We start from the raw sequence: 23,886 nt of genomic DNA, 5'->3' as shown, positions 1-23,886 counted from the left end.
CTCCTGTCGTCTAGGCAACAAACGCCAATGGTGAGGTGAGGTGACAAACAGTAAGAAAGATATCTCTCATTTGTGAACAGGAACGAATAGGTCATGAATACCATCACCACCACCAGAAAACACGTCTCCAGGCACCATCTGGGAACTGGGAATTTTTTTAAAAACTAGTCAGAATTTATGCTCTTCCTGTTGTACTGTTAATATTATATTTTCAAATGTGTGCACTGTTTTCTTTTCCGTGAGCTAAAATAAAAAACAAAAACAAGAAAGAAAACAAGAAGCAAGCAGTCATGTGATATAAGTTGGAAAGCCGGGCATGGTGGCACACATCTGGGACCCCTGCACTCTGGAAGCAGAGGCAGGAGGATGATCCGCTCAAGGCTAGCCTAGGCTATACAAGTTCAGGACACCCTGTGCTTCATAAGACCCTGACTCAAAAAGAAAAGCAAGACAGAACAAAACCAGAAAATTCCCAAACAAAAAAACTAACACAAAAAAAGCAAAAACAAACAAACAAACAAACAAAAAATCCCCACAAAACTAAATAGAAAAAAAAAAAAAAAAAAGGAAGCAGCCACACTTCTCGTTTTAGACCTCTTAGACCTATGTTTAAATCACATGGTCTTCATATGCTTTCATATGGCTAATTAATATAATTTAATACACACTTAAATAGTCAAGTGAAATTTCATCAGTTGGGAAAAGACGATAAGAACATATATCCACTGTTCTGCCTCGTCCCAGACGTTTCCAAGTCTGCTTTGTTTTCAGGATAGTGTGAGTACAATGCCCATAAGTATCTGAGAATACCCATGATGCCCGGCTTGAAAAAGGTTGTGAATGTAGTTGTCAACCTGAAGCCACATTCAGATTTTGTGTGTTTCCAGCCAACACTCCCCACTCCTGTCCTCTTGTCATAAGCTTAACTAAGTCTCAAACTCTAATTTAGTGTGTGGTACCCAGGCTGGGGAGATAGCTCAGTGGGTAAGGTGCTTGTCAGGCAAGCATGAGGATGTGGTCCCCAGAACCACGTAAAAAGTCAGGCTGGCTGGTAGCATGGGTCTCTAGCTCAATCCTGGGGCAGATATATGTGGTGTGTGTGTGTGTGTATGTGTGTGTGTGTGTGTGTGTGTGTGTGTGTGTGTGTGTGGTGTTATGTGTACTGTACAGGCATATATAATATGTATTTGTGTGAGTGATATGTGTGTATGTGTCACCTAAAGGTGTTTTCTTCCATATATACAATTTGCCATTAGCAAATCATTCGTTGATTCCAAGAAGACACAAATTACCGTTCTGAGGCCCCTCATTGAGGAGACGTCAAGGAAAGACACTGCTGAAAAATCGAGGATGAGGCTGTGGAGGCTGATTTTGGGGATGGTGATGTTGAGGGGAAGATCCCCGTTCCAGTCTATGTCAAAGGGCAGATCTGTGGTATTGATCGGCTGATCAAGTTCTTCTATCTGGTTGTTGTCCAATTCTTCGTCGGAGTCTTTGAAACCGTCAGAGGTGCATATAAACCCTTTCTGTGGGGGAGAAGCAGTGACAGATTTATCATGATTCTGACTGAAAATGCGTGTTGTGGTGTCATGCAGATGCAGGAGTTCCTGCAGCTTGGATTCAAAGCTGGGTCAGCAGCAGGATTTGAGGTACTTTATACTATTTGCTTTTGATACTTTTCCCAGGACCAAAAAAAAAAATTTTTTTTTTGAAGGAGATCCTCAAATATGACATTGGGGCTGGCAAGATGGCTCAGTAGGCAAGGGAGCTTGCCACAAGGCCTGATGCCCTGAGCTCACTCTCTGGGGTTCACATGGTGGAAAGAAGGAACCAATCAACTCCTGAAAGTTGTGCTTTGATTTCCTCATGTATACATACATGCACGTGCCCACACACACACGTGCCCACACACATGTGCACACACACATAAATAAATGTAGTAAATATAACATCAATTAACGCATAGAATATTTTTATCTAGCATTTCCTTTAAAGTAATGGAAGCAAGATTTTGAATTATGTTTTACTAGAAGTTTTTATCCAATGGAAATGTGGGCAGGAAACTTACAGGTGTCATCTGTATCAGACCTCGTTTCTGCAGTTTTCGGATTTTCTTCAAAGCTTTGTTGCGCTTCCGTAGAATTCGAAGTGGGCTAAAGCCAACCTGAAAATCCAAGGGCTGTGTTACAGGGGAGCTGAGCATCCTCAGAGTTACAGAATGTGACGATAGTAACTAGCTGGAGGGGCTGAGCATCCTCAGAGTTCTCTCCCTCCCTCCCTCCCTCCCTCCCTCCCTCCCTCCCTCCCTCCCTCCCTCCCTCCCTCTCTCCCTCCCTCCCTCCCTCCCTCCCTTCCTTTCCCCCTTCCTTCTGTTCTTTTTTAAGATTAATTTATTTTTATGTCAGTAAACTGTAGCTGTCTTCAGACACACCAGAAGAGGGCATCAGATCCCATTACAGATGATTGTGAGCCACCCTGTGGTTGCTGGGATTTGAACTCAGCACCTCTGGAAGAGCGGCCAGTGCTCTTAACCGCTGAGCCATCTCTCCAGACCCTAGCTTTTGTTTCTTAACCTTCAAAGATTGATCCTTGTCTTCTTTACCCCAATCCGAAAGCACTCATTGTCAATGGTACATTTACAGCTGCTATCCTGGCTCCCTCTGGTGATACTGTCAAACATAAATGCTTCAACTCTTGTTTCTGATGCTGCTACCCCCAAGAATATGTGCTAAAACCCAGTTAACTACTGTCTGAGTTAATGTTTTTACTTTACAGCAGGATCTAAGAACAAGGATTCTATCTTGGGCCTCTAAGGAAGAGGCTTATTTCCCAACATAGAAATGGCTCCTTTTAAGGTGGTGTTAGCTACTCTAGGGCATGTAGACTAAACATTGACACAGCTCAGATTCAACATCCAAGAAGTCAGTGACCTTCACACTAACAAGGAAACATTTCATTCCCAGACACTCAAAAAAATTATTTTTGAACCTTACAGCATCAATAAGTTTCTGCTTAAAGAAACCAATGTTTGCGAAGTAGATTGGAGATGGACATCTAAAAATTTTCACTCCTTCAGGCTCATACACCTACAAGACAGAGAAGATGGAGAGATGAGCCCCACTGCCTTCCTTGGACATGATTTTTAGCAAGTTAAAGATAACAATAGGTCTTCCTTACTTCGGCATAATTCTTTTTATTCTTGTAGATGTTGCTCCTTCCAACATTAGCCAATGTGCTGCACTTTGGACTGTAGGGGGAAGAAACCCACCGTTTAGTCAGTATATCATTCTTGCGTTTGCTAAGCCCAACACTGATTCTCCCACCTTGCTTACGAAACCAGGCTTACTTTTCAAAGTTGAATGGTGGGGGAATCTCCATCTCATTAGAGGATATGGAGGGCAAACACCTTATCTCTGTGTCCCAGGGCTTTGTAAACAGTGACTCTTCTTTACTACATCACAATCTTGTACAAAGTAACCGAGAAGGCCTCGGCAGTTTAATGCTAAATATAGCTGTTATTTGGTGAGGTAGGATCCGAATGTACTCAGTTGTACAGACAAGGATGTGGGGGTTAAAAATAACTTGCCCATGTGACCATTGGGTTTTCTTTGTATTTGATGGTTTTAAGGAACTACAAGCTTTTATAAAATTTTTGATCTAGGGGTCTTTGAGAAGTTCATAGGTTCAGCACTCTCAGCTAAAGAGGAAGAGGGACACACACACCCCACCCCCACCCCAACCCCCAGCCACCATAGAATTCCATCTTCTAGGTAACTCCTTCTCCTGCTTAACAAGTCTAAGGCAACAACATTAAGCCTGCTTAGGACAGGATCACATCCTGTCCATAGGTGAGCAAAGCAAACTCAGAGATGTTTGCTACTCCTTTGAACCTGTATCAGAGCAGAAAGCAGGCCAGCAGCAGGTATCCTCCTGGAATCTAGTGACAGACCATTCTATTGTCCTTCAAACCTTTGGGTAGGATGACATTGAGGGAAATTACATTGGCCAGTTTTTTAAAAATAATTTTACTTATTTTTATCTATGTGTATTAGTGTTTCACCTGCATGAATATATCTGTACTACATGCATACCTGCTCATCAAGGAGGTGAGAAAATGGCATTGGTTCACCTGGAACTAGAGTTGCGGGTCCTGGGAATCAAAGCTAGGTCTACTGCTAGAGTATCAAGTGCTCTTCATCGCTGAGCCATCCCTCTACCTCATGGTCTTGATAGGCACGCATGCTATCAAACACACTGCTCTTTTCTTAGCCACTGGCATTTGGTTTTGCTCTCCTAATTGGGCAGATCAAAGTCTGCAATGTTGTGTGCAGAGCACAGTGAACACTTACAATTGGGTCCTGAACACAATAGTTAGGAGTTGAAATGCTACACTTGCCGCCAGGCCTAATCCGAGTCCAAGGACAATGGCGAAGATGAAGGTCATGATCCAAATTAACTGTAAGAAGAGAAAACAACCATACACCCGAGTTTAAGGAAGTGCAGTATCGTAGGTCCAGAGCTAGAGAAAGCGTGAGTGTCTAGGGTCAAAGGCAGAGGTTGGAAGTTGTTATCTTGGGCCAGGGAACAAAGTACCTACAAAGACATGTCTCAAAAGGTCACTTCATTTCTACTGGCTCATCGCTGGGCCACAGAAACTCAAGCAAGTAAACGGATAGGCTCTACAGGCAGTGTGCTTGTTTCTATCCTATGCCAGAACAGGTTCAGGAGAGGGGATTGAGCTGCTATGGCGAAAATTCCAGAGCAGTTCACTCTTACAATTAAGCAAATTAGGGCTTGGATACAGCAGTGGTGGAACACTAGCCTGCATGTTAGGCTCTGGGCTTGATCCCCATAGAGCACTGCAAGAAGAACAATCAAACAAACAAACTAGCAAGCAAGCAAGCAAGCAAAACCCAGCAGATTGACTGGGATAGCCTGTACTAACCTTAGCTCTGTACTATTGATTGATTTAGTTAATGGCTATCATCTTTACAAAACCTCGAGCATGCTAAAAGAGGGTTAAAAAAATCACACACAGTGCTGTATCGGGAACATGAGCTGACTGAAGGCAGCTTATTGCTTTATGCTCTTGCAGTACCATAGGGTATGCCAACAAGAAATTTTATACCTGGACTTTGACCCTAATTATAAAGTCTGCTTTTCAGGCAAGTTAAGGGCAAGTAGGTGCTTTCACAAAGGAACACGTGTTTCCAGAAGGAATGTTCAGAGTTTATACCCTCCGCTGGGTCTCTGGAAACTAACACATCATTTAACAAAGAACAGATGCAACATATACCCCCAAATTCAGCATAACCTACAAGGCCTATGATGACAGATCAAAGGAAGGCCTTCTCAGCACTTTCTGCTTTCAAGAACCCATTCATTTATGTATTTGTTTTAATTTTTCATGTGTGTATGCACATATGTGTGTGTGTAAGTATGTGTGCATGCCCACACGAATGTATGCACCTGTCTGTCTGACTGCCAGTGGACACCAGAAGAGCCTAATTCTCTAAATCTGAGTTACAGGTGGTTGTGAACCACCTAATATGAGTGTTGGGAACTGAACTCAGAACTCAGTGCTCTTAAACACTGAACCATCTCTCTCCAGCCTTAGTTATTATGTTTGAAATAGGCTGGAGAGATGGCACTGTGGTTAAGAGCACTGACTGCTCTTCCAGAGGTCCTGAGTTCAATTCCCAGCAACCACATGGTGGCTCACAACCATCTGTAATGGGATCTGATGCACTCTTCCGGTGTGTGTCTGAAGACAGCTACGGTGTACTCATATAAATAATAACTAGTAAATAATATTTTTTTAAAAAGAAAGAAAGAAATAGGGGCTCACTATGAAGCTCAGGCTGACCTCAAACTAGCGCTCTTCTTGCCTCAGTCTCCAGCTGAGGTTATGGGCATGTGCCACTGTCGTTTTCAGTTAAAATTCCAGGTAATGATCAGTAGAGCATGTAATTTTGAGACAGGAAATAAACTACAGTTATCACAAACAGCGAGGTAAAAAAAAATTTCACAGGAATCACAAAGTAAACAAACATTTTGCATCAGCGTTAAGCTACCACCCTGATTTTTCATTTCCTCAAATCTGACAGTCATCTACTTACACAATCATATTTATCCTTTTTCCACAATCTGCCTATTTCAGCAAACTGCATCAGCATTCCCTTTAAGTTTCCGAGTGCTAGCGCTGCCAGGACAGACTGTGAAAGACATAAACAGCAGAGGTGCTTTTAAGTTAATCAAACCATATAGTGGCAAAGGTGAAGGCCAGAGATAAGTCCCTTAGTAGGCCTCAGAGCGTATGGAAGGACTCGCCCTTTTCTGGTGTGCAATGCCCCGTAGACCAGGGCTGGGGCTGGTGTGCTTTCCTGCATAAGGTTATTCTATCCCAGCGACAAGCTTGAACATGACTGTGCCGTAGATGAGCTGATAGCACTTAGACTAGTCCATATCCCGGGAGAGAGAGGCGTATCTTAAGGCCTACATGTAAACCCTTGAACAAGTTGTTCCCAGCAAGGCTAGTTCAACCTGTCTTTTTAAACAAAGACATGGGGGTTGCCCTTTGGGGGGAAAAAATCTTGGAGAGCTTGAGGTCTTAGATCAGTCACAGAGCTTTGCTGATGACAACTATCAAGCTGTTTTATAAAAGGAAGCTAATGAGCAGATCAAGGAATGATTAATTAAAAGCCCATGGCAGGCTCTGAGACCATTCAAACTATATCTGCCCTGTTCCCAGAGCACAGTATGGTAAATGTGTATAGGAAGAGCTTAACAATTGGTCATTGAATGAGTACATGAGCCAGCGGATTTATATTTTCCAATCTAGGAGTGACCACCCACAGCACAGCCCCTTAAAAGGTCCCCACTCTGGCACAGTTGGGTGGTGGACTCTAACTTCTTGGGTTGTTAGCTCATCATTTCTGGTGTTTCCCATACTGCAATTAGTCTTATGAAAGCTGTTCCAGTTAACAAACAAAACAAAAGAAAACAACACGCTAAATAGTGACGTATACCCATGATCATGTGGGTCTAGCACAATGGGAGGAACCTCCCCTACCTACATTTCAACTGGTTCCATTCTGAGCGCAGCATATGATTTGTGTGCTGAAATTCACACCGAGAAACCATAGCAACCAAAGGAAACCAGACAGGGCTTTCGTTTTCATGTCTTGAACACAGTTTAACTGGCCCAGATACTTTTAATCTTTATAATTAACATTTTTATGTTAATATCTACTTAGTTCATTTGATTCACTGTGAGAGTAGAGGTTAACATTTAGAAGTCTTAAGTAACATTAAAACGGGGGGGGGGGGGCTGGAGAGATGCCTCAGTGATTAAGAGGAGGGGCTGCTCTTCCAGAGGACCTGGGTTCGATTTCTAGCACCTATGGAGTGGCTCACCACCATCTTTCTCCAGTTCCAGGGGATCTGGTGCCCTCTTCTGGCCTCCACAGGCATTGCATGCATGTGGTACACAGACATACACGGGCAAAACTACCCTTCCATGGAAAGAAAGAGAGAGAGAGAGAGAGAGGGAGGGAGGGAGAGAGAGAGAGAGAGAGAGAGAGAGAGAGAGAGAGAGAGAGAGAGAGAGAGAGAGAGAGAGAGAGAGAGAGAGAGAGAGATACACTGAATGCCTTGTAAAAAAAGGAATAGAATAGAATAGAAAAATAGAGTACAATTGGTGATGTACCTAAAAGTACTTTTCTATTTTCAATGTCCTGATTTTGTTATTGTACTGCAGATATATAGGTTGCCACCTCTGAGGTGCAACCTATTCAGAGCTATACTGTACAGTTGGCTCCCATGTTTATGTATGAAAATATTCAAGTGTCTGGTTAGAGTCACTCTACTTTCATTAGGTGTTTCCCCAGCATTTTTCTGTGGGGAAACAATTTGAAGCAATTAATAGTAAAACACATATGCTACATGCATAGCACAGAGAAACCATAGGCAAGGTGTGTGTGTGTGTGGGGGGGTGATTTTAGAATCTGTGGACACTTGGGAAACTTCCAATACATATTCAGTAGTAGCTATTGCTCCTGGCTGTTTTGACATCATAGGATGAAAGGAGGCAGAGTTATGACTCAGGCAACATGAAGACATTCCACTTTTGTAGAGGAAAAGAAAAGTATGATAATGATACATTACCAATTGTATTCTATTTTTCTATTCTATTCCCCCCCCCCTTTTTTTAACAAGGCATTCATTGTACATACTTTTCTTTCTCTACATACTTTTTTACCCCTGGATTCTCTATAGAGATTGCTTTGATTAGCATTCTAGACCCAGAGAAAGAGAGAGAGAGAGAGAGAGCGAGAGAGAGAGAGAGAGAGAGAGAGAGAGAAAGAGAGAAAGAGAGACAGAGAAAAAGAGAGACACAGAGAAAGAGAGACAGAGAGGGAGAGAGAGCGAGATATTTAAGTGGTGACTATTTCTTTTGTATCTCCACATTGATGTGGACAAGCAGAATCTGCATTTACACTTACACATGGAAGAAGCCACAGGGCCTCTTCTCTATATAGAGGAGAGAGTGTGTAAATTTGTTTTTATTAAGCTATACAGTTAATTTTTTTTCTTTAGTGGTGATTTCTTGACCTCTTTCATGACATTTGTTTTGAAGCTAAGGATTTGGGGGTGTGGAAGACATGGTTTTGGCAAATAGTGCTTTGTGATGCTTGGAGACACATCCAGCCAATACGCTTCCTAGAAGTGACCACACCAGGAGTCCTCCCACCTTGGGGTGAGTACACATGTCAGCTATCAACCAACATGGAAGAAGGACCCAGAGAGCAAACAACAGTTAGTGGTGGCTGGGTTATCGCTAAGTCCCTTGCAGTCAGAAGTATGATGGAATGTTTGGATAGTAATATTAATTATCAGTACAATTAAGGACTCCATGTGCCTTACATCATTTATTGTCACAACTACTCTGGATAGCAAGTACTTTCCCCTTCCTGTTTTAGATGTGAAGGACTTGAGGTTCAGAGAAGTTGAAGCATTGATCTCAAATCACACAGATAAAAAGCCATAGAGCTAGGGTTGCCTGGCCCATTTGTGCACTCCTTCGAAGCCCTGTGAATGCCCCAGAGAGCAATGACCTTGTCTTTACTATCATCTGCTTTCGTGTAGGCTTAGTGGTTTCCAGGACACTGGGGCTGTTTACCATTATTAAAGGAAACCCAGTGATAGACAGGGAGCTCAAGGGTAAGAGGTGTATCTGGCTGTTTGCTCCCCTCCTACAAGCTGACAGTGTTGGTTTTGGAATCAAACCAAACTCCTTGGAGCTGCAGGGCGTGTTCCTAAGAACAGGTGTGGAGCTGGTAGCACCACTCTCTGTGTTAGATAGAGGGCTTGATGACCTAACCCTCATGAAACTCAAGAAGAAGGAAGACCAAAGTGTGGATACCTCGATCCTTCCTAGAAGGGGGAACAAAATACCCATGGAAGGAGTTACAGAGACAAAGTGTGGAGCAGAGACTGAAGGAATGACCAGCCAGAGACTGCTCCATCTGGGGACCCATCCCATATACAATCACCAAACCCAGACACTATTGTGGATGCCAACAAGTGCTTGCTGACAGGAGCCTGATATAGCTGTCCCCTAAGAGGCTCCACCAGTGCCTGACAAATACAGAAGAAGATGCTCACAGCTATCCATTACACTGAGCACAGGGTCCCCAATGAAGGACCTAGAGAAAGGACCCAAGGAGTTGAAGGGGTTAGCAACTCCATAGGAGGAACAACAATATGAACTAACCAGTAACCCCAGAGCTCCCAGGGACTAAACCACCAACCAAAGAGTACACATGGTGAGACTCATGGCTCCATCTACTTATGTAGCAGAGGATGGCCTACATCAACGGGAGGAGAGACCCAGGATGGTCCTGTGAAGGCTCTATGCCCCAGGGTAAGGGAATGCCAGGGCCAGGAAGCAGGAATGGATGGGTTGGTGAACAGGGGAGAGGGGAGAAGGGTGAGGGAAGGGGATTTTTGGAGGGAGATCAGGAAAGGGGATAACATTTGAAATGTAAATAAATAAAATATCTAATAAAATTTTTTAAAAAAGAAAATCTTTACTTCAGTCAACCTAGGTTGAAGCTACCATGCCAAAGCACCTCTCTGCTTGAACATTCATTATGTAGAGTAGCGTAGATAACGTGGTTTGGGCGTCTGCATTCCTAACATTTCATAATCGGGTGCCAGGAGAAGGAAACCTTCTTGGTCCATACAGTGTTGACTAAGGAGGGGGTCTGAGAGCTTGTCAAGAACTCATTTCCCCTAGCGTAGCTTTCGTCTTCAGAACCTGAGAGCTAGATTTAGCACCGCAGAGAGAGAGATATATTATCCCCTCAAGGGAAGACGATTACCTTTTGTAGCGGCTGCAGAAGAAACCCAATGGCAACTATGACGATCAACACGATGACAGCTGAGAGAAGCCCCGCAACCTGCGAGAAATGAAACAATCCCCATGATGGCTGCCGCTTTCCTCCTGGCTTGGGTTTCCCAGTCATCAGCACTGTGCTGGCCTTGCAACAGAGCTGCTCTAATACCTGTGTTTTGCCTCCCGTGCTCTCCTGAACCCCTGATCTGGAAAGGGCTGTGCTCCCTGCAAATCCTTTGAATGCTCCAGTGAATATGTTGCTCACTCCCAAGGCAATTAACTCCTGCAGACGACAGGGGAGGAAGGTTTTTCTGAAATGGTCTCTTTCAGAAGAGTATTATGTGCATGGAATACCTAATTGGGCCCGACTAGGCTTACCTGATTGCCATCAATCGGATAATCGTATTTGAGGGAGTACACGCTGGCAACGGAAAAGGCCACGGCAAAGCCGACGATCGCGATGCCGAAGCTGTCTCCTATGGTGTCTTGGAAAACTTCCACGCTGGGTGTAATAGGGGGTTGAAATCTGAAATTGAAAGCAAGCAAAACTATAGGCTACCAACTTGTTGGTAACTCAAAAGATTATTGGGCAAATAAATGAATGGATACCGTCTGGGCTGAATTGAATTGTGTCTTTTTTTTTTTTTTTTTTAAGTATGGCCTAAGAACTTGATTTCATTGAAAAGTTTGGCATTTCCCCTCTCACTGTCATGAAGTAATTAATGCTGCCTGTATTGATAAACCTTACAATACAGCCTGGCAATAATGGTAAGATGGGTATGATCTTGCCAGCGCACTCTGAGTATCACGTGTTCTCTTATTCCCCTTGAGGCAAGTGTCTTAGGTTCCAGCTGATGTTATGAATGGGGCTCAAAGCATTCTTCTCAGTGCCCTCAATAACTGTCCACGGCTGAGGGCGAAGGCTCTTTGTGCAAATACAACTCTGGGACAAGAAAATAAAAATCTTCTTCCCGCTGGTAACTAACTTTTCATTGCCTGATAGGCAGGCCTTGGGCTTTGCCCCGAGCTCTGTAGAACTGCTAGAGTCCACCACACCCAGAGGAGAGCAGGTCTTAGCATCAGGTGATAAGGTTTTAGAGATAAGTGTTCCTCCCTCAGGAAACTTCATGCTCATAAGCTCCAACAGCAAGTATGTTTGCCAGCTGTATTATAAAAGCTGTCTGTCCCAAATGGCATCGAGCTACTAAAACGTTCAGCTCCCGTCAGCATCGGCTTCAGACCCGATGCTTACTGGAAGGGCACGATTGGATCCAGTCGACTGTGTCTGAATTGTTGTTTTATCTTTTATGTCTTTGATCATAAATACCCAGCTATAGTTTTGAAAATGTACTATTAGTCCAGGCAAACTAGAAAGGAGGATTGCAATTTAGTTTTCAGAAACCAACCTAGCAGCAGAGACAAAATTAAAGATTGTATTTTATATCAAAATAACTAGGCCTCTATTGTTATTATAATTTTGCTTCTGTTTTAACTTCTGAGCATTATAATATAGCATTATAGTATGACAGAATTAACTGGCCAAAGGCTCCATCCCTTGGCTCTACTTTCCCTGAGCCTGCCTCCTCATTTGTCAAATGAAACAATCATACTGTTCTCTTGTCTTCATAGTTGTGTGGGAAGGCCAACTAGAATGATGAGTGAGCACTGTACGTCATCAAATACAGCACGCCCACTGAGGATGCCTGTAAGACACCCCTGGAATTTAACATGGCCTCCTCTGGGTTGTTCCTTCTTTTGGGCTTCATCATTCCACAAAAGTAATTTCCAAGGTGGCATACGCACTGGTAGCAAGAATTAATAATCATTACCCTGAGTAATAGTCTATTTGCGGTCAACAAAAATTTAAAATGCCCACTTTATCACTTAGGAAAAGAAACAGAATGTACTAAGACACATTATGTGCCTTGTATCTCATTTAGGTACTAAGCCAGCAAGTAGCGATGTTTGAATTTGAAATAGAAGTTGGGCACTTACCATGGCACATACGTGAAATCATTTATTAATTGAGTTATTTATTTACACTCCATATTTATTCCCCCCCCCCCACCGCTTTTTTTTTGACATAAACCCATCTAATGCCTCCAGGATCTTTACCATGCTTAGCTCCTCTTTATAACCACGTGCATGGAGGTATCAGTTTAGTGAATTTGCCCAAGGATAGGAATTCTGAAGTCCATCAGCTTCAGGTGCTCGGGCACTGGAGCACTGAGTCCCTGGTCATGCTGCCTCTCTGGAGAATTTATGGTTAATAAACAAACTATGTCCTTCCCCGCCCCACACACCTGGCGGGGTCAGTGCGCGAATGCTTGATATATTTACTAAATAAGTATTATCACTCAATGATCTTAGGTTTATCATTTATTTTCAAAACCTTCCTCTTCTGACAAGATTCTCTTTGATGTTTGCATTTGTTTATATTTCTTGGGGTTTATGTCTCTAAGACATTTAAGTGAAGTTCAGTCAATCACTGGAAAACTGCAGGCAGGAAGCAACCCAGAGACAGCCTTCCCCAGCCTTGTTTCCCACTGCTTCTTAAAGCTAAAAATGATTGTTTTGAGTAAGTGGAACACATGAAGATATACACATAGATATGTATATTTGTATAAATATATGCTGCTTTAAAAGCCACACACCTATCGGCTCTTAAAGGAATTTAGCTATATTAAGATAGATGTAGATATAGTGGCTATATCTATATAATTCCTGTAAGTATCAAATATGTGTTAGGCCTAGAGAGAGGAACTTGTCTTCTATTTATTTAAGAGGAAAGTAACTTTCCTTGGTTAGGATGCTGAAGCAACCAATACTATCTGTGGTTAGAGGTGGGACAGAGAACACAACACGAAGCGAGGCTCTAGATGTCCGCACCTAGCTTCCCGTCCTCCTGCAGAGAGCTAGCCCACCAGTGACGCTCTGTGTGTGATCCAGAGAAAGGACAGAGTGTGCTGTCTGCACTACTCAGGTAGTACGCCTTCTGTGTGTCTCTTGGATGTTTGGAACGTGGCTCTGGTGACCTCAACGAAGCACTCCATGTTGTTTACTGTCATTTATGGATCAGGAAATCTGATTTCAGCTGATGACTCTTTATAAGGGAGACATTTTTTTTTAATTTTTTACTATTTTTCTAGTTTTAATTTTTAAAAAAATCTTTTAGAGGGTGCATGTGTCTGTGTTTGTGTGCCATCTGGATGCAGATGTTCACTGAGGTCATAGGAGGAAGTCACATACCCTGTGAGCTGCCATGTGGGTATTGAGAACCGAAGTCAGACTCTCTGCAAAAGCAGCAAATGGTTTTAACTGCTGAGCCATCTTTCTAGCCCCAGTTTTTATTGTTTTGAGTCCTTGGTTTGTGAGGGTTTTTGTTTGTTTGTTTGTTTGTTTGTATTTTTTTAAATAAGGGGACTCTTTGTAAGTGCCGGGGATCCTGGCATTCTTTATGACTGCCTGTTCAAGAGAGGGGCTGCGAGGATGTGTCAAGGAGCTTGTATGGTTCTTGTAACCACGAGTGCCTCTTCCTTGTGTGCTCAAGGACGGCAGCATTGATGACGCACTTACCCAAGACTCATGTTCCCAACCACGGCCACGCCAAACCTGTCTTCAAAGTTACAGCCATAGGACACACCTGTGGCAATTACAGTCTGCAGAATTCCAAATTGCCCAGATTAGAATGTGAGGTGCAACTAAGAATGATATAAAACAAAAAGGCAATAACAACAACAACAACAAAATCCAAACCATTGTTTCAAACCCAACCCCACCAGCTGCCAAACCTAACTACCTACTTTTGATCCCTGGGCTCCACTGGGTGGAAGAGAGAATCAAATCCTGAACTTCTTCTCCCAATCCAAAATAAATAGATAAATGTAACAAAAAGGTAAAGAATAGCCCAACTTGAGACCCATCCCTCCAGCATGCACCAGTTCCTGACACTATTCATGATACTGTGATGCTTGCAGACAGGAGTCCAGCATGACTGTCCCCTGAGAGGCTCCACCCAGCAGCTGACTGAAGCAGATGCAGAGACCCACAGCCAAACATTAAATAATGCTTTGGGATTCTTATGCAAGAGTTGGGGGAAGGATTGAAAACCCTGAAGGGTGTAGGAACTCCACGGGAAGACCAACAGAGTCAGACTAACCTGGACCCTTGGGGCCTCTCAGAGACTGAGCCACCAACCAAAGAACATACACAGGCTGAACTGAGACCATGGCACATGGGTAGCAGATGGGCAGCTCAGTCTCCATGTGGGTCCAACAACTGGAGTGAGGGCTGTCCCTAAAGCTGTTGCCTGTCTGTGGAATCCGTTCCCCGCTGGGTTGCCTTGTCCGGCTGCAGTGAAATGAGGGTGCACCTAGTCCTGCAGAGACTTGGTGCACCCTGAGAGAGGGGCGGGGGGGGGGGGATACCTAGGAGAGGGCCCACTCCCTCAGAAGAGAAGGGGATGGGGACTCTGTGAGGAGGGACAGCAATTGGGATAATTAATTAATTAATTAATTAATCAATGGGATAAAGGTAAAAACTAATAATAACTACTACCCTAGACCTACTTACATTTTACGAAGCCCCAGGACAATTCTGATTTGTACAGGCATCACAGCTCAAGCTTAAAAGCTCTTTTTTTTTTTTTTTTTTTTTTTTAAATATAGCTTGGCTGTGAAGATCTTGCTATTCCCACCTTGGAAAGAACAAACCCAGATAAAGGGAAGGTAAATTCCGATGAAGAGAAACCCATGCTAAATGTTAAACTCAGAGACTGGTGCTAGTGCTCACTTCACAGCAACCTGGAGTACAAGACGGCTTTCTCTCCTTAAAACTCTAGATTATGAGTGAGAGTCTTCTGATGACAATCAATACCATGATGAGTTCGATGGGGATGGGCACCGGAAGTTTGCTTCTGTAACGCTGATTGATTTCTTTAAAGACAAACACGACCACTAGAATAATCACAGATGTCACAAGGTCTGCGATGTTCGTCTTCTGAATTTGTGTGAAGACCGACTCCAGGACCTACCGACAGAAGCACAGGTGCCCCAAAGCACAATGTGAATTTGTAATTCAGACACACTTCTCTCCAAACAGATTAAAATGGGCAACAGACTGACACACAGCCAAAGACTGGCACATAGCTACAGCCTTCCGATGCTCAGCTGCTGTCAACTGTGAGCCCTGAAACTGAAGGGGTAGTCCTGAGGTACAATGGGGGTAAATTAGCATAACCGAGCACTGCTTTGGGGATGTGTCTGTCTTTGTTTTTGTTTTTTTTGTTTTTTTTTTTTTTTTTTTTTTCTAAAAGGATCTTTGGCTAGTATCAAATCCTGTTGGGTATTTTCATGGCTTTACTGTGAATTCCCTCCGCTCCTCCGTCTCATTTGCTTTTTGTTTGTTCACTTTGTTTGCAGTATTAATTAGAGCCTGAACTAAAATCTAAGGTCTCACCCACACTAGGCAGTAGTATTGTTTTTTATTTCATACAGTTTGCCACTGATTTGCCCAAAGAATCATTTCTAGTTTCTGAGCATTTTGTGAGTGTGTGTGTGTGTGTGTGTTTAAAGGACTCCTTTCATAAGACAGGCCTGCTCTGGGTCACATGGAAACTGCCTACACTGTGCAGTCTACCTCCTGAAGGAAGTTGGGTTGTATACCCAAAGGCCCAAGAGAGCTCAAGAGACCCAAGCTGGATTTCAAGCACACCGCAGTTCTGGAATACGTTTCTGTGGGAATGAGAGGGTTTGGAGCAGGTGCTGTCTCAGAACCCTGAAGATTGTCCTTTGAGAAAGACTAAGGATGGCACTGATTTGTACCACACTGCCTCACTAAACCCCAACAGACTAGACCCAAACAAAATGGAGTCGTGCATGCTAAATACTGTACAACAGAGCTGACAGTTAAAGGGAGCAGACTGATTCAAAACATAATAGTCTTTCGTCCCAACAAAAGGATAGCACAGTCTAACTTAGCCTAATAAGGTAGCTGTGTCTGCTTCAATCCATACTGGGATGGAGTCTGGGAAGGGAGAATAGAGGGAAGTGATCCAACACAGACCAGTCAGGTTTCGGTTTTGTTCTATCTGACTACCACCTTATCAAGCCCACTATTCTGCTACTTCTCAGTGCGGTTTGAGACCAAATAAGACCATTTTGAAGAGTAACAGAGAAAGATGTCAGTGTCCAAAGTCCTAGTTAATATCTCAAAAAAAAAAGTTGATCAAAAGGGAGAAATTAGTATGTCCAAAAGCTGTTTCTGTACACATTTTAAACCGTTTTCCATACACAGTAGCTTAATTTGTGCTTAACTGTACTGGAGTGCAGACATGGAACAAGAAACTTCATATATTTGTGTGTGTGTGATAGCGACACAGAGAGAGAGACATAGGGAGAGAGAGACAGACAGACAGATGGACAGACAGACAGAGAGCAGGCTGGCCTTGAACTTACAGAGATCCACCTGTCTCTGTCTCCCAAGTGATGGAGTTAAGGACCACCATGTCTGGCTTTCAGTATTTTCAAATGTCAGGAATACTTACTTTGAATATAGAGAATGGGTCGCTGTATGCTGGGACTGGCAGCTGTAGCATGAATTTCAGTTGAGAAACCAGAACGTGAATGGCAGCAGCCGTGGTGAAGCCACTGATTAGGGACTCGGATAGGTATATCACCACAAAGCCGACCTGCAGAACCCCCAGGAGCAACTGGAGAGAGGACAAAAGCCTGTTAGAGACCAAGCTCACAAGCAAGCCAAAGGTGCAAACCTGCCGCTGTACTTCAAGATGTAATGCTCAGCCCGTGGGAACAGAAGCCAATGCCCCTGCCTCCTGGCACACCTACCACTAAGGATTCCTCCTGATCTTCTCTTCCATCTGTCAGACTGAACGTTATTACATGATGTTCAGCTACTACATAAGTCCACCATGGCTCAAGAAGTATCAGACCCACCAAAGACCTCCTTCCTTCCTCCTCATTGTTGGGTGCAGTGTCTTTAGAAGACTCACCACGAGCCCTTTGGAGCAAAATCTTACCTAGCAAATATGTTGTTATGGCATGCATGGGTGAGCACCCATTCATATCTCAAACAGGTCGCTTAAGTGACTTAGGAAACATGTGACTGGGGCTGGCAAGTTGCTTCAGAGGGTTAAAGTACCTGCTGCCAGGCCAGATGACCTGAGTTTAATCTCTGGGGCCCACGTGGTAGAAGGAGATAACCAACCTCCAAAAGTTCCCCTATGGAACCCCCTACTCCCACTCCCCCACATAAATACATAAATGTAAGAAAGTGCATACATAACTGCATTCTGCATGTTAAAAGAGTAAGGTTTTAGCCAGGAAACAAAGGCGCTTACTGTCCCCACATCATTATTGTTTAGAGTGAGCATATTAAGTTGACACTGCCTCTCTCAGACCCTTGACAGGTCTTCCACACTCAGAAGTGTTCGAGAAGCAAATGAGCACAAAGTTTGTCAACAGGCTGAACACGTGTGACCTCATACAACTGACTTTTCCTTTCATCTTGAGAGACCCATGATGGTTTCACTGTCCGTGCCGATATTGGCCCTGGAGCTTGGGAATGAAGGTGCAGGCTCACCATAATCTTTTCCAGGTTTTTTTCCCCCAAGTCTTTTATATGGATAGTTTAAAAAAAAAAGACACCAATATCCTCCCCACTAAATTATAGCAGTAACCGAGGCATTAGAAAGAAAAAACTTGCAAAGTTAATATCTCTCTCTCTATCTCTCTATCTATCTATCTATCTATCTATCTATCTATCTATCTATCTATCTATCTATCATTATGTTTGAATGTCATACTGAGTCCAGGATATTTTTATTGCGTTAAGCATTTCATTCCCTACCATGTATACCTTTTAAAATTATCTTATCACTTTTATTTTTATCTAGATTGTGTTTATCTGTTTCTATCTAGATCGTGTTTAGCTTTTGGTTGTGGTTAATGACTCAAATACTTGGCAAGTCTGGGAGGATCTGGGAGGAGTTAGGGGAGGGAGGAGAGGGGAAGGGAAGAGAGTAAGTAAAATCAAGATACATTATATAAAATTCTCCAAGAATAAATAAGGAGATTATTTTAAAATACTTTCTACGGTCCACCCAATGGGGACTTGCAAACCACAAATAAATAAATAAATAAATAAATAAATAAATAAATAAATAGTAAATAAATAAAAAATGAGGAGGATTCACAGGAGGAAGAAGAGACAGAAAGACAGGTACCAGTCAAGACAAACAAATTACACTAAATGGGGCTCACCTGAATGATTCCAGAAAGAACAGTTACTGATGCAGCCACCATTACTTTCTCCTCTATGAACGAGTCATTTTCTGTGGAGCTTGAGGACAACTCTGAAGAAGCATTGGGGTCCGAGACCACTCTTGTAACGACAACTCCCACCATCATACTCAGAACTGGAAATGGACCTAGATAACCAGAGGTAAATGCTGGTCAGTAGGTGCCTCCCTACGCCCGCGCTCCATTCAGTTCAATCACAAAACTGCATAGAACAGGCTACTGTGTACAACCAGCCCTGGCCCTAATTCTTACAGGAAACAGGAATCTTCCAAATGATGCCCAATCTGGGATTGACAGCGAGCTTCTAATACAATTTATGAAGAGCGAACAAAGTCATCACATATCAATGCAGTAAATGACTTACCCACAGATATGTGTCTAGATGTGCCCAAGAAAAAGTAGGTTATGACTGGGAAAAAGGCTGCGTACAACCCGTAGGCTGGAGGGATGTTGACCAGCAGAGCAAATGCTAAACCTGGAAAGACAACAGCCGAGTCATTAGGTTTCATGAGGTTCTCCTAGTATTTTAGACTGGGTCTTTGAAATAGGTTACCACGGCAACTCAAAATGTGTTCAAGACTAACAGTGTCAGAAGAACTCACGAGTATGAATCTGCAGTCTTTGGTCAGGCAACAGTCTCTCAGAAAGGATGTGTGTAGCACAATCAATCAAAGAATTGAAAATAAAAAATGCTTGGATCAATGAAAGGGCCTAACATGTAGACTCTCTGTTTAATCACAGTGCTGCTATCATCAAAGGAGTTAGCGCAGCTATAGATGCCTTAGTTTGACTCCACAGTGTTGCAAAATAAGAGCGTTTGGGGACCTGTGCTGAAGCTGATTGGAAGTCCATCTGCCCTGGGCTTACTCTCCCCTAAGCCCATTAAAGACACAGAAGTGACTGTTATGGGTCACCTTTTAGGCTGAGCCATAGACTTAATGATGAGTGGCAGAAGGAGTACGAAGAGCACACATTAAATGATAAAGGATTTGGTGTGTGCATGTGTGTGTGTGTGGGGGGGGGGGCGGGGGGATGAGAAGGTAGTGGTAAGTATGCTAGAATTGGTGATCTTAGATGCTCAACCTCCATGAATAACCCATGGAGTTATACATATCAAAAGGGTGGCTGGTGTAGAACGTGTCAGTAAAATGCAAAGCTAGCAGGTACGAGGCCTTGCTCCAGCACATACCGGTGTACACATTCACACACACACACACACACACACACACACACACACACACACACACATGAATCATGAGTGAATTTTATAATATGCAAATTATATCTTCAAAAAGAAAAGAAAAAGTAACAGAGGAAAAAAGGAAGAAAAAGTTACCTTGCAGTACAGCCACCAGCCCGGTGCTGATGCCAGAGACGATGTCACTGAGAAGCCATTCCTTTATCTTGTAGGCTGGCAACCAAGATGCTATGGGGAACAAAGACAGGGCGATTTTCTTGGCCTTCTGTGAGGAGCAGCTGAAAACATTGAAAGTCACAGGTCAGTGAATTAACATCAAAATTTAAGTTAGGCTCCGAAAAGTAGGTAGAAAGTTGGCAAAGATGACATCATCTTAAAGACGAAAGTGGTGACTTCACTTCCACTAACAATGGCCTCGCTCCCCCTGCCAAAAGCTTTCTGGTCACTACCAAAGAAGTTTTTCTCTTTTTAAAGGAAAATGCCAGCTTTTCTTCAGATAGAAAAGAATCTGTGTGCCGCCCTGAGTTGACCTGTGCAGCATTTCGATTGAGAACTCGCCTGAGTCCATCTGTTAGTCTCTGACTTGGAAGAGCTGTGTTTGTTGGGGGGGTGTTCCCTTTGCCTTCCACCTCACGCAGGGGAGTGAGAGGTTTGGAAAGTGAGGACGACAGACTCCTGGAGCTATGGACCCGAGCCAGAAAGGACAGCTTAAACGCTAGAAAATGTAGGAGAAACTGCTTCGTGTCTCCCTCGTTCCAGTACTCCAAGAGTCTCTTACCTACAACACCCTTTGAGATGGTCCAGGAATGTCTTGTGATGTCTGTGCGTCTTCTTAAACTCCTCTCCAAAAGTCTTTGTGGAGTACACCGGTCTGGCCACCACATACTGATTCCCTATGGCTTCGATCATTTTGCCTTCCCTGGTGACAGTGGCTAGTGGGAAGGAAGCCCTTTGAAACTATGTGGTGAGCTCTTCTTGCTGTTAGCAGGTTAAAATGCCTGAAACCAAACAGAGCTTGCTTCTTAAATAACTCAGAGATAATGTGATGCAATTTACAGATGAGTGAGCTCCGAACTGAATGTTACCACCTTTTGAGATCAAAAGAGGGCAGGATTAAGGGACCTAGGTCACTTTTTTCTTTCTTTCTTTTTTTTTTTTTTTCTTTTTTGCCACAGCAATACAACTTTTTCCTTCAACGAGCAGACACAGCTCCTTTGGGTTAAACTAAGCAAGGATTTCTTGTTTTTGTTTTTAATTCTTATTTTGGAGACAGGGTCTCACTATGTAACCCTGGCTGGTTTGGAACTTGGCATGTAGATTAGGTTCACCTGGAACTTACAGAGATCCACCCATTTCTGACTTCCAAATGCTGAAGATAAAGGTGTACAGCCAAAAAGCAATAAACTTACTAAACAGTTCTTGAGAGTCCTTCTCAACTTTTTTTTTTTCCCCTACAGATATTTCCAAAGGTATGGTACCGCAACAGTGGGGCAGATCAAAGCATATTCAATCCCCTTTGATTCTAATCAAGGTTGTTCTAACTTACTCACCAGAGTTTTGTTTTTAAATAAGACCTCAAAATGGTTTTAATTTGTGAAAACCAAATATACTGTCCATTTATTTTTCTAAGTTCCTGGAAGTCAGAGGAAACTATGTAGAGACAAAGTATGACTTTGTTTACTTAGTTCAGGAATGACAAGTTTCTTTCTAAGAAAGACTGTGGGCAGCTGACTTAGCCTGTTTGAGCCTCTGATATACACTGGGAGATGATGCTCATGTTTCAAGGTGACTGTGAAGGCTGAGAATGTTCAAAAGTTTCAAAGCTTCCACTAATGCATATGACATGCTCCAGGTGTTTGCCACATGGTGGTTATTATGTAACAGTTAACATTTTCTCGGGCTGGCTTATAGCTCAGTACATTTGCATATATAAGGCCATAGGATCAATCCCTACAACTACAAAAATAAATTGATGTGTAGGTCAATCAATCAATCAAAAATAAAATAACATTTTCTATATAAGGTAACGTTTCTCAGCTGGTGGGTCATGATCCCTTTGGCAAAACTCTATCTCCAAAAAATATTTACATTACAATTTATAACTAGAAAATTATAGATATGAAGCAGCAATGAAACAATTTTCTGGTTGGGGATCAACACATGAAGAACTGTATTAAAGGCTTGCAGCATTGGAAAGGTTGAAAACCACTGATATGAGGTATCTAGATCTTTCTAGATTCATGTCTCTTTTTTGTTTCTGTAATAGTAGAAGATCAATTGATAAAGCCCTTTATACGCATTATTAGTTTAGTACTCACAGTTGAGGCATTAACTTTTATTATCCTTATCCTACTGATGAGAAAATAACTATGTACCCACCACAATCTAAGTATCTTTTCTTTATATAGCTAACTATGTCAAAAATGTGACCTCCATTTTCAGACCTTTACTCTATGACGTGAAATTGATTGTCGACTATGAACAGGGCTGGCGAACATTCTGCTGGTATTTCCCCTCTTAATCTCGGTTCTGCAGACCTACCCAGGAGGCCAGTTTTGGTCTCTGACTTAAATCACGGTGATTAACAGTTACCTTATGCTGGACTGTATCTCCATACATTGTGCTCTCTCCTACCACAGAGTCCTTCCTGCATGTTTGCAGCCTTCACATTGTCACAGGAACTAGAGACTGACTTCAATTCTTGGTCTCCCCGAACCTCTCTTTGACCACCCACTGTTCTTTCCCCTGCCAGTTTCCTAACATCCTCTAACTTTCCCTGTGAGTTAGCCTTTGAGAGTGTGCGCTCTGTTCTCCAGCCTATTGAATCTGGAATGTTCCTGTGAGGTTTCTTTCTGAGTCTCCCTCTCAGCCTGGTGTCACTTGTCTTTGTCCCCTCTCTAACCTTCCTTCTCACTTCCTACCTCCTACCCCACCTGCTGTATAGTACTTCACATCAGAGCTTTCTCTTCAAGCGTACTTGGCTTGCTCTTTGTAGTAAATCTCCCGGTATTTGTTTGATTTTTGTCTCTTGGCCAGTTGCCCACACTGCGGCTGGGACATTAGCACTTAGAATCAGTCTATGGTCAGTGACTTCTGGTGCCGTGAATGTCTGGCAAAGCTGTCTACAGTAAGGGCTCCAAAGCAGTCAACCTTACAATGAGGACTCGGGATGTTCCTTCTGTTGTATGAGGCTATGAATGCACAGGGGAAATATTTCCGTTTGGTTGCTTTGCTCACATTTCTACTGAGGTGTTCACAGACGCTTACTAGTTTTGTTTTGTTTTGTTTTGTTTTTCTTATTAAGAAAAAACTTTGACAGTGCATCTTTTTTTCTTCTAGACATTATAGTTTCTTTCTGCAAAACCAGCATTTTATTTATCTATTCATTCATTCATTCATTCATTCATTCAGATTTTGTCAGTGCCAGCGATAGCAGGAATAACTTCTTATCTAGCCCCTTCCCGAGGTTACCACAGCTGGCTCTCTAACGCCCCTCCCACTTGCAGCAAGATCAAGAACTCTGGCCATCTGTTGCTGCACAGTGGAGCCTGCTTCCTCCTCACAGGACACATGGTGGCAGGGGTTTGCACGAGTGTAAGAGTCAGGGAAGTGTAAGAAAGTGTCCAGACCTATGAGAGCTTGGGAACCAGCCTCTTTGCCCACTGCTCTCCTGACACTGCTGTCTCACACCTAACAGGAAATAAACGCCATGAGCCCCTAGCCAATCACCCAGCCGCAGCTCGCAGCTCCGAGGAGCAGCTGAGCTAGGAGCGGCTGAGCTGGACAGCGCTTGCCATTCATCCTGCCTGCACTTGATGGGAGCAACGGGCTTTTGTTAAGAATTCAAGTGCTTTTATTAATTTGTTTTTCACTCACGCGGTTCACTTTTCTTTCTAGAAATCCTTGGGGAAAAATTATGTTTGGTTCCTGGAATCCGCAATTCTGTTTCAACCATCACACCCGCACTAGTG

General features: G+C 43.1%; 1 protein-coding gene across 3 annotated transcripts in view; it reads right to left on the bottom strand.

Annotated features, from left to right (window-relative positions):
* Slc26a3 (solute carrier family 26, member 3) overlaps window positions 1-23,886 on the bottom strand; it is a 40,781-nt gene that overhangs the window by 6,000 nt on the left and 10,895 nt on the right. For 2 of the 3 annotated variants that reach the window (XM_017314950.1, NM_021353.3), the window contains exons 2-17: window positions 20,694-20,913; window positions 20,054-20,193; window positions 19,082-19,192; window positions 18,679-18,845; window positions 16,944-17,108; window positions 15,275-15,427; window positions 13,976-14,058; window positions 10,778-10,925; window positions 10,569-10,682; window positions 10,386-10,463; window positions 6,120-6,215; window positions 4,350-4,456; window positions 3,178-3,247; window positions 2,994-3,086; window positions 2,069-2,164; window positions 1,293-1,526 (exon numbers count right to left, since the gene is read on the bottom strand). In XM_017314950.1, coding sequence (XP_017170439.1) covers window positions 1,293-1,526; window positions 2,069-2,164; window positions 2,994-3,086; window positions 3,178-3,247; window positions 4,350-4,456; window positions 6,120-6,215; window positions 10,386-10,463; window positions 10,569-10,682; window positions 10,778-10,925; window positions 13,976-14,058; window positions 15,275-15,427; window positions 16,944-17,108; window positions 18,679-18,845; window positions 19,082-19,192; window positions 20,054-20,193; window positions 20,694-20,824 — 1,986 coding nt within the window. In that variant the 5' untranslated portion in view covers window positions 20,825-20,913. Of the gene's footprint in view, window positions 1-1,292; window positions 1,527-2,068; window positions 2,165-2,993; window positions 3,087-3,177; window positions 3,248-4,349; window positions 4,457-6,119; window positions 6,216-10,385; window positions 10,464-10,568; window positions 10,683-10,777; window positions 10,926-13,975; window positions 14,059-14,558; window positions 14,820-15,274; window positions 15,428-16,943; window positions 17,109-18,678; window positions 18,846-19,081; window positions 19,193-20,053; window positions 20,194-20,693; window positions 20,914-23,886 lie in introns of those variants that run through there. The other variant, XM_011243812.1, reaches the window with a different exon arrangement.

Source organism: Mus musculus, chromosome 12 (assembly GCF_000001635.26).
Source record: "Mus musculus strain C57BL/6J chromosome 12, GRCm38.p6 C57BL/6J".
NCBI classification, from domain to species: Eukaryota; Metazoa; Chordata; class Mammalia; order Rodentia; family Muridae; genus Mus; species Mus musculus.
Note: the sequence above shows the minus strand (reverse complement) of the source record. Positions and strands in the feature narration are given on the sequence as shown.